Raw genomic sequence first — 10,147 nt, 5'->3', positions numbered from 1 at the left:
TTTTGTGTTAATGTTAGGGCTGCACGATTTTGCATAAAATGAGAATCACGATTTTTTGGCTTAGAATTGAGATCATGATTCTCTCATAACAACAAATAAACATAAAACAACAAATGTCTCACGTTTTGTTGTTGCAGCAAAATGTTGTCCTGCTTGAAATTCCGTCTCCACCGTTGCTCGACGCTGCGTGTACAGAGCAGGTAGTGCAACAATAGAAAAATAGCTGCGGGACGGCACTGTGTAGCGTTTGTCTAGGGTGTTGATCGTTTTCCTAAATCCCTCGCTTTGCACAGTGTTGATGGAGCCATATCTTTGGTCAGGTGATAAGTGATAGCCTCCGTGATGTCTTTGTGCCTGCGGGAGTTCGACGTGTATAGGGAAGCGCTGTATAAGGTTCCCGTTATTGATGTTTGGGTGGTTGACCGGGACGGATTTTCTCCTGTCACTTTCTCGTCATCCCTGACGTGCTCTCCGTGGTTTTTTCCCTGCTAATTTTAGCATCACACGGCACAGCTGCTGTATCACGTGGTATAAGGCTCCGCCCTTGTCATTTGTTGAGCAGGAAGAGTGAGCGCTTGTTTTCATGCAGAGTACGTCCCGGATCAAAATGCGGTACATTTGATCCCTGTTGTCTTTGCTTGATGATTGGTTTGAGTCTTGACAATCCACATTGCTGGCGTTGCATCTTTCAATGCCAGCAATGGCAGGTATCAGTGCTCAAACCTTTTGTGTTTGTTTCCAACAAGTTGCCCACCTCGGGAAACAAAAATGTGTTCTTTTACTTGTCAGATGAACATATGAGACACTTTGACTCTTCAGTGCAGTGTGGAGCCTAACAAAGATCTGTTTTGTGTCCCAGCTGATCAGCAGGAGGAGGAGAGTCTGACGGAGCAGCAGAGGAACATTTTCAGCTACTTGGACTCAGCTCAGCCACTACAGAGGAAACAATGAGCTCAACACAGAAGGTGACAGACAGAGCAGGACCATATGACCAAAGATATTTATCACCATATACATTTGAACATTTGCCATAACGATGTAGCTGACGATAGAATTGACACCAGACAAAATACTTTACAGCTGCACAACTTTATTAAAAACCCATCAATGTATTTTCACTGAAACAAGCAGCTGTTGTTTATGTGCATTAAAGTTATATAAAAATGTAACAGTGCAAATGCAAATTCCTCGCTGACAGTTTAACCAAAAGGCGTTTCCAGTGGAAACTGGCCGACACATCCTGAGCATAACCATGTATAATATCCACTAAACTTCAGAAGAGGTTATACAGTCGTGGCCAAAAGGTTTGAGAATTGCATAAATATTGGAACCTGGAGAAGTTGCTGCTTAAGTTTTTATAATAGCATTTTGCCTGCACTCCAGAATGTTATGAGGAGTGATCAGATGAACTGCATCGTCCTTCTTTGCCATGAAAACGAACTTAATCCCCAAAAAGCCTTACCACTGCATTTCATTGCTGTCATCAAAGGACCTGCTGAGACCATTTCAGTGATCGTCTTCTTAACTCAGGTGAGAATGTTGGCGAGCACGAGGCTGGAGATCATCATGGCTGTATCCCGATTCAGGTTCTGCAGCTTTAAAGTCCTCAAGGGCCGCGTACTCAAAGACCGCTAAGGCCGAAGTGCGAGGCTCGTAGGCTCGTGAAATGGGACGTCTAGCCTCCGTCGCGCTGCCCAGGTTGCCTAGCAACCATGATACTAACAGCTGGAAACGTTTCATACAGCTTTGTTTGACAGAAATGAAGGAGAACATATTTAGTTCATTTGTTTCTACATGAGCTCTGTGTGATTTGATGAGTATCTGAGGCTGAGACCACAGGACTGTGAAACATGATTGTTGGGCTTCATTTCTGTGCTGAACAGTCGTTTAAGATTAGCTGTAAATAACAATTAGCTGATGTTGTTCATGAGACTAAAGTCATCTCACTGTGGTAATGTAAATATAATATGGCCAATATTATAGTTATTATATTAATCACTTCACTCACAGACAAGTATCTGTGACAGTGTGTATACAGATGTATCATATATAAGAGACAAATATTGTTCATTTAATATGTTGGTACTAAATGTGGCTCAATGCTTACATATATGTGTAAAAAGCAAATGTAGGAGCTGTGATAACTGTGTCTGATAGAATGAAGAGTAGACTGATATATGAAATATTCCTTTATTGGGTGAGAAAATCAGACCATGTCATAACTGCTTTAAGTCACACAGAATAGATATCAGAGCCTTAAACAGGCTGACTTCTGCTAAATGGGTCAAACTGGGCAGAAAGTCTACAAACACATAACATCCTTATAGAATATGATGTAACACTATAGATCAACTTAGCTCAGAATATATAAAGCATATAAACAGTTACAGCAATGTGATGCAACAAACACAGCAGCTACTGATCCAAAATACTCAAAGCTTCATAGAACTGAAACCAACATTTATTTTAGTTCCATTCTGCTGCTGATACAGACTTTAGGTTTCTGAACATTAAACTTGTTGCTGCCTTTCATAGTGTGTAACTTGAAGGCCCTGAGTACTTTCTCCCACACTGGAAACACTGGGATGATCACATTATTTGAACATTACCTAATAAGACTGATTCAGGACCAGAGATGGGCAGTAACGCGTTACTTGTAACCCAAGTAAGGGATTACTATTGCAAAAACGGTAATTAGATTACCGTTACTTTCCCGTAGGAACGCTGCGTTACTAAAACCGTGATTTCTTTGCGAGAATGTCTCACGACAGTGACGTAAGCGAGTGCGCCGTTAGTGACAACAGCTGTGTGGAGATCAACATTGGATCATATATCGATTGTGGGAGAGAGTATGAGCGTGCAGCGTTTAAAGCGTGGAAGTACTGACCTTACTTTGAGTTTGATTCCATAAGAAGTGACAAAAACATTAGCGTCCATCGTGCGTGGGAAGAAAACTTCTTTTTACAGCGGAAAAAAACCCCTAAACTTCCAAGCAAGCACCAAGTGCGCAACGACGTAATGGGAAACTCACAGAGAAACTTGCGGATTCTTCCACTGACCGCGGCACACCTGCACCAGGGTAAACCTCCGCCTGCACCAGGGTAAACCTCCGCCTGCCCAACTCCTGCTTTACAGGTGAAAATAGAGCAACAGGACCGCTGAGTCTTTGACTTTATTTATGTTCTGCTGTGTTTTACTTGCATCTATTTGAAAGACTGAGTGTAAACACAAAAAATATTTTATTTTATGTGCTGGAATGTGCAGAAAATAGGTTTCAATGTTAAACTAATTTCTTCCAGTCAGAGAATGTTGCAGATAATTAAATTTTTGCTTGATGCATAAAGTTAAAAGATTAAAACTAATAAAACAAGTTTTAAAAAAAGAGACTTTTCCATTTGATTACATTTTATATGATGGATTATGTAGAATCGTGTTTTTAAAAAGTAACTAAGTAACTAAGTAATTAATTACTTTTGAAAATAAGTAATCAGTAAAGTAACGGGATTACTTTTTTGGGAAGTAATCAGTAATTAGTTACTGATTACTTTTTTCAAGTAACTTGACCAACACTGATTCAGGACAGACAGTTATGTTAAACTTTCCTAGCAGTCCTTCACAAACAGGGAACAGTCTGTCTATTCTCTCCATCTGTCAGCTGCTGCTGGCTCTTCCTCCTCCTCTTCCTCACACACTGCTGAGTTTGTCCTGGTGGATCATCAGGGCTGCAAAGCCTCACAGATGATGTGCAGCAGTGGGCTCCCTCAGTCTGTCCTCACTCTGGACACTTGCAGTCGTCACACATGGAAATCAAATGTGTGATAAGCTGCAGGATTCAAACACAAGTGTAACTTATAAACACATGTTCATACTTTTATTCCACAATCAGAGAGAAAGAAACAGAGAGAGAGTGCAGGACAGACAGACAGGTGACAGTCTCAGGTGTACACACTGCTACACAACAGCACCAGAGAAGCAGGATTTAGTGTTTGTGTTATTACGAGTGTAAACAAGAAGAGTTCCAGATGGTGCAGTGGACACATGTGTGACTGCTGTGATTAAAGCATCTTTCTTTCAGCTTAACGAGTGAACCGTCAGCTCGTTCAAACACACGTTAAAGTGCGTTTGGCTCGACACCACCGAACAGAGGCAGCAATATAACACAGCTAACATTAACAGTGCAGTGAATCCTGCTTGTGCCGTGATGTTCAGGACTGCAAACCGAGCAGCATCACTGACTTTCAGCTTGTTGTGTTTGTGGATATATGACTGACTTTAATTATCCACAAAATCATCACATTCTCTGTCAGATTAAGGTCGACTATTGAACGGCGTATATTTTAAAGGCTTTAAAACCAAGTTAACGCTGAAAGTACAAACATCACTAATGTCACATAACTCTGCCGACAAGGCATAGCTATGGCTATGAAATGCTCTTTGTGTATCACTTCTTCATTATGAAAGATGTCATTAATGCACTAGTAATGTCTCATCTGGAGTATTGTTCAATCATTTGGTCAGCAGCTAATAAGACAGATCTTAACAGACTTCAGTTAGTCCAGAATAAGGCGTCCAGATTAGTGTGAAGATGTTCATACTATACTAATATTGATCAAATGCATAATAACCTTTCTTGGCTTCCTGTACAGGCTAAAATATTCTATGGCTTACTTGTAGTTCTAAAGAAAGCAATTCTGTTAAACACACCACATTTATTCTGCTCAGCTGCAGTATCCAGATGAAATACATCATCATATTACACAGTTTTCAACAAACTGCAATTTAGTAAATGCTCGAGTTAAAAGTAACGTTTTGTAAAACTGTTACATTTAGAGCAACTTTTAAGTGGAATAAGTTGCCTTAAAAAATTAGAGAATTATTCAAAACTTCAATGAACACTTAAAAGCCGATTTACAGAGCTTTTAGTTGTTGTAAATATTGTAAGACATGATTTGTTTTTGAAATTTGTGTAATGTGCCTCAATGTTATTGATATTCATCATCAACATCATCAACTTTATTTATAAAGCACTTTAAAACAACCACAGCTGACACAAAGTGCTGTACATTGGAACTGTAAAATAAAATTACATGAGCCACAAATAAAACACAAATAAAAGAAGAGTGAAATCATTAATTAAATAACTACTTCAATTAAAAGAGAAACTAAGTCTCACTGAGGTTAAAAGCCAAGGAATAAAAGTGGGTTTTAAGACGTGATTTAAAAGTGGACAGTGAAGGGGCCTCTCTAACGTGCATGGGCAAATCATTCCATAACTTTGGAGCCACAATAGAGAAGGCCCCGCCCCCTCTGAGCTTCCTCCTGGATCTCGGTACCTCCAGGAGCAGCTGGTCAGCTGACCTGAGAGACCCACAGGGTGTGTGGAGATGAAGAAGCTCAGAGAGGTAAGGCGGGGCAAGACTGTGAAGGCATTTAAAAACAAACATAAGAATTTTAAAATGAACTCTAAAAGACACAGGCAGCCAGTGCAGAGAGGCCAGCACGGGGGTTATATGCTCTCTTTTTTAAGTTCCTGTTAGGAGTCGTGCAGCCGCATTTTGAACCAGCTGCAGACGTGAGAGCAATGACTGACTGACCCCCACATAAAGTGAGTTACAGTAGTCCAGGCGGGAAGAAATAAAAGCATGGATCACTGTTTCAAGGTGCTGCCTCGAAAGAAAAGATTTTACTCTTGCCAGTCGCCTTAAATGATAAAAACTGGACTTCACCACTGCTCTGATTTGGTTGTCCAATTTAAAATCACTGTCCAACTTAAAACCAAGGTCAGTAACAACAGATTTAAAATAGACTTCCAGGGATCCTAAAACAACAGGGGAGGACTCACAGGGACCACTGGGTCCAAACACCAACAGCTCTGTTTTCTTTTCATTAAAATTTAAAAAGTTTAGAGCCAAACAAGCTTTAATGTCATCTAGACATGTCAAGGGAGGTTTTATGGAGATGCCATCCTTGTGTTTTAGTGGCAAATAAAGTTGGCAGTCATCGGCATAACAATGAAATGAGATCCCATGCCTTCTAAGGATAGAACCCAGAGGCAATGGATACAGTGAAAAGAGCAGTGGCCCTAAAATTGAGCCCTGTGGGACGCCGCATGACAGAGGAGCAGAAGACGATTCGTAACCGAGAAGGCTGACAGAGAAATATTATTATTATTGATTGCTTATTATTGATTGCTTATATTTGAACAATTGTGAAACCTCACTGTGGATGTAAGAGTGAAATTATGTGGGTATCTTGAATCCACTTTATTGTGTAATATTTTATGTGAGTATTTGACAGAAGACGAGCAACATCTGTTGTGGAAGCTAACAGGGTTCCTTTAGAATAAACAAACATAGGATTTATTATCACTGAATAATTCTGTATAAATCTATACAAATTATAGAAATATGTAATAGGAAACAACAAAATAATCTAAATTATAAAACAGTGTGTGTGTGTGTGTGTGTGTGTGTGCATGATTTTAGTGTTTGAACAGTCATGAATTATCTTTAACCCTTTAGAGCCGATCGGAGCGGGAACGCTCTGTTATGCGTAACTATTTTTAAATCCCGGTAGCACTGCAACCATGTAAGCTAGCGCAAAAATTTTTTTTGCATATGAAACCGGAGTTGTACTTAAATCTGATGCCATCAGCTTGTCCTAGGTCACGGTTTCCTTCCACATAAAGCTTTGCAAAAACTGCATAAAAAGCGCTTGCAGGAACAAAAACATAATATTCCAGAAACACGCTTTACCGATAAGATCAGCTGTTCAAAACACTTCCTACGTTGGAATAGACGTCAGCGCGAACTTTTGCATTTCCGCCATTACCTGCCCGAAACCGGAAGTGACGTCATTTTCGCGGTAATGTAGTCTTTTTTGCAATCAGGGCCTCAGGGCCTATACTGCTCTTTTTAAAAGTTATCTTTGACTTTATGACTTTCTGTGTCGTTTCTGGGATGCTTAGGACTCATATTGCACTGCTGGAAATAGTTTATTTTGATGCATATGCTGCTTTTTTGCAAATTTGCAGTATAATATTTATTTTCGTTTTTCCTGCAGTGTATAAAATTTGGTGTATTTCAAAAATAAAACTATGAAGACACTCAAAATAAATTTCCTGTGGTGGGAAACTATTTTGTGCAACTTTTTTGTATTTACAGTTTTGAGGGATAAGCCTCTTAAATTTCTCTAACTACAAATATGTTAAAAAATCAAAAACGATTTTCAATTTTTTTGTAGTTTATTGCACTTTTTTGCAATTTATGTAATTACTATGCACTTAATGAATACATAATTATTAAAATCTGGGCTATAATGGTTGTATTGATGTATAGCAACTTGAAATGCTCCCAAAAATGGCTCCACAGCATGTAAAAATATAATATAAGCTCTGGCGGACTTGGTTCTATGGTAGGTCTTAAAGGGTTAACAGCAGGTTGGATGTAATGTGTTAGAACTACCAGCAGGTGGGGATAAGAGCCCTTTAAGGTGTTTGGTGCCACGCTCCACCTTCAGGTTTAAAACTAGTGTTAATGGAGTTTGAAGGTTGAGTTTGTTCCACGACTGCATTTCACTCACTGCCTCTGTTTGTATCTCTGTCACTGCAGGACCAACATGGAGCCAGAAGTCAGCGCTCTCAGGAGGCCGACAAACCTCACAGAAGAAAGGGAGAGAAAAAACACACCTGTGACGAGTGTGGGAAGGGTTTTACTGTGAGGGCTAAACTAAAACAGCATCAGGTCATCCACACTGGAGAGAGACCGTTCAGCTGTGACTTGTGTGGAAAGTCTTTTTCCTTGAAGGGTTCCCTAACAAGACACCAACTCATCCACAGTGGCGTTAGAGCGTACAGCTGTGATCAATGTGGCAGAGCTTTTACTGACAGTAGCCACTTACAGAGGCATCTAGTTACCCACTCTGGAATTAAGGCATACAGCTGTGACGAGTGTGGGAAGGGTTTTACTGAGAAGGGTTACCTAAAACAGCATCAGGTCATCCACACTGGAGAGAGACCGTTCAGCTGTGACTTGTGTGGAAAGTCTTTTTCCTTGAAGGGTTACCTAAAAACACACCAACTCATCCACAGTGGAGTTAAAGTGCACAGCTGTGATCAGTGTGGCAGAGCTTTTACTCACAGTAGCAGCTTACAGAGGCATCTAGTTACCCACTCTGGAATTAAGGCATACAGCTGTGACGAGTGTGGGATGGAGTTTACTCTGAAGGCTTCACTAAAACAGCATCAGGTCATCCACACTGGAGAGAGACCGTTCAGCTGTGACATGTGTGGAAAGTCTTTTTCCTTGAAGGGTTACCTAAAAACACACCAACTCATCCACAGTGGAGTTAAAGTGCACAGCTGTGATCAGTGTGGCAGAGCTTTTACTCAAAGTAGCAGTTTACAGAGGCATCTAGTTACCCACTCTGGAATTAAGGCATACAGCTGTGACATCTGTGGAAAAACTTTCAGCCGGAGAGGGAGCCGAAATACACACCTATGCATTCACACCGGACATGATGTGTACTGCTGTGAACAGTGTGGCAAACAGTTTACAACAGACGCAGTCTTACAACGACACATGTTTACCCACACTGAGGAGAGACCTTATCAATGTGACCTGTGTGAGAAGACTTTTAAATCTCCACATCACCTGAGACGACACCAACAGATCCACACCAGAAAGAGACTCTACAAGTGCAGCTACTGTGAGGTATGTATTTATTAGGGGTGCAACGATACACAAAATTCACGGTTCGGTTCGGTTCAATACTTTGGTGTCACGGTTCGATATTTTTTCGATACATAAAATGTTCATGCCTTTTTAATTTGTCATTTATTAAACTTATAAATATATATTTTAACTCAAAAGTACAGTTTTTAAATTTAATGTTGCTGAAACAAAAGTAATTTAAAAAATAAATATATCTCAGGGCTCTCAAAATTTCAAAATCCCTGGTAGCCCTTCGGGCAGGGACTCTTCAGTTTTTGGTAGCCCAAAATAAATGTAAGTAGCCCGAATAAAAAAGAAAGCAATTTTTTGATTGATGTTTTGTTTCCTTTACAATATTGTTGAAAAAATTGTTGAAAAACAAATTACAACATTGTATAAAAATTACAATCATCAACTCAAATACTTGGTTCTAATTGAACAGAAATTTCTATGAACTTGTAAGAACTGTGTAGGACATGAATCAGTCTGTGTCAGATCCTGAATTTGAAATTTCCACTGAAGTCACGGGTAAGAACAAGTGGAACCAAGATCAAGGCCATTTGCTTTTTGAACTTTGCAAAGACTGCTAAATTGTGCCAGTGGTAGTTCACTCTTTGCAACATAGTACGCTGTTCTAAACAGATTTTTTCAGGTTTATTTTTAGTATGTTATTTGCAATTGGTGTTTGTTCTGGGAAAGATATTGCAGACTGAGCAATAATGCATTTCTTGCATTTCTCATGGGTTCTAATGGGGGCCTTTCTTAAAATTACTGGTCCCAGTAACAAAGGCGCTTGTTGACTCAGCAATTGAAAGAAAACCAACGACACACCCGGCAGAACATTATGTTATTTACACGGGTCCACATAAGTGGTCCGGATGTGCGCATTCGCTGTCAAAATAAAAGACGCGCACCAGATAAGAAGTTGCAGCGGGCGTTTGCGTCCATATAAAAGGCACTGTTTTTGTCCGCTAGAGAGTGGTTTTTCACGGCACATTCCACACCACATCTCTGTGCGTTCATCATTTGTTTGAAGCTAGCTCATCTCCTGCAACCACTTTTCCGAGAATACGTGCTTCTTTTGTGGTTCGGACTCCTTCTGACATTTCTTTGGAGGTGGAGGAACACCAAAGTAATTGCTTAAAGGAGCTTGCTTCGTCGACATCTTTAAGAGTTCTAAACAAATGTCTGTCCTCCTCCAGAAAATCTTACAGTGGGGCAAAAAAGTATTTAGTCAGCGACCGATTGTGCAAGTTCCCCCACCTAAAATGACGACAGAGGTCAGTAATTTGCACCAGAGGTACACTTCAACTGTGAGAGACAGAATGTGAAAAAAAAATCCATGAATTCACATGGTAGGATTTGTAAAGAATTTATTGGTAAATCAGGGTGGAAAATAAGTATTTGGTCAATAACAAAAATACAACTCAATACTT

General features: G+C 40.0%; 1 protein-coding gene across 1 annotated transcript in view; it reads left to right on the top strand.

Moving 5' to 3' along the window:
- Nucleotides 1–947: 947 nt before the first annotated feature.
- Nucleotides 948–10,147, top strand: part of LOC113011580 (zinc finger protein 271-like) — a gene marked incomplete at its 3' end in the record, with an annotated part of 30,498 nt that continues 21,298 nt past the window's right edge. Inside the window, exons 1-3 of the mRNA XM_026151126.1 lie at nucleotides 948–965; nucleotides 7,611–7,903; nucleotides 8,408–8,711. Of these exons, the coding sequence (XP_026006911.1) occupies nucleotides 948–965; nucleotides 7,611–7,903; nucleotides 8,408–8,711 (615 nt within the window). The remainder of the gene's footprint in view (nucleotides 966–7,610; nucleotides 7,904–8,407; nucleotides 8,712–10,147) is intronic.

Source organism: Astatotilapia calliptera, chromosome 19 (genome assembly GCF_900246225.1).
Source record: "Astatotilapia calliptera chromosome 19, fAstCal1.2, whole genome shotgun sequence".
Taxonomy (NCBI): Eukaryota; Metazoa; Chordata; class Actinopteri; order Cichliformes; family Cichlidae; genus Astatotilapia; species Astatotilapia calliptera.
This window is presented reverse-complemented; position numbering and strand designations above follow the sequence as displayed.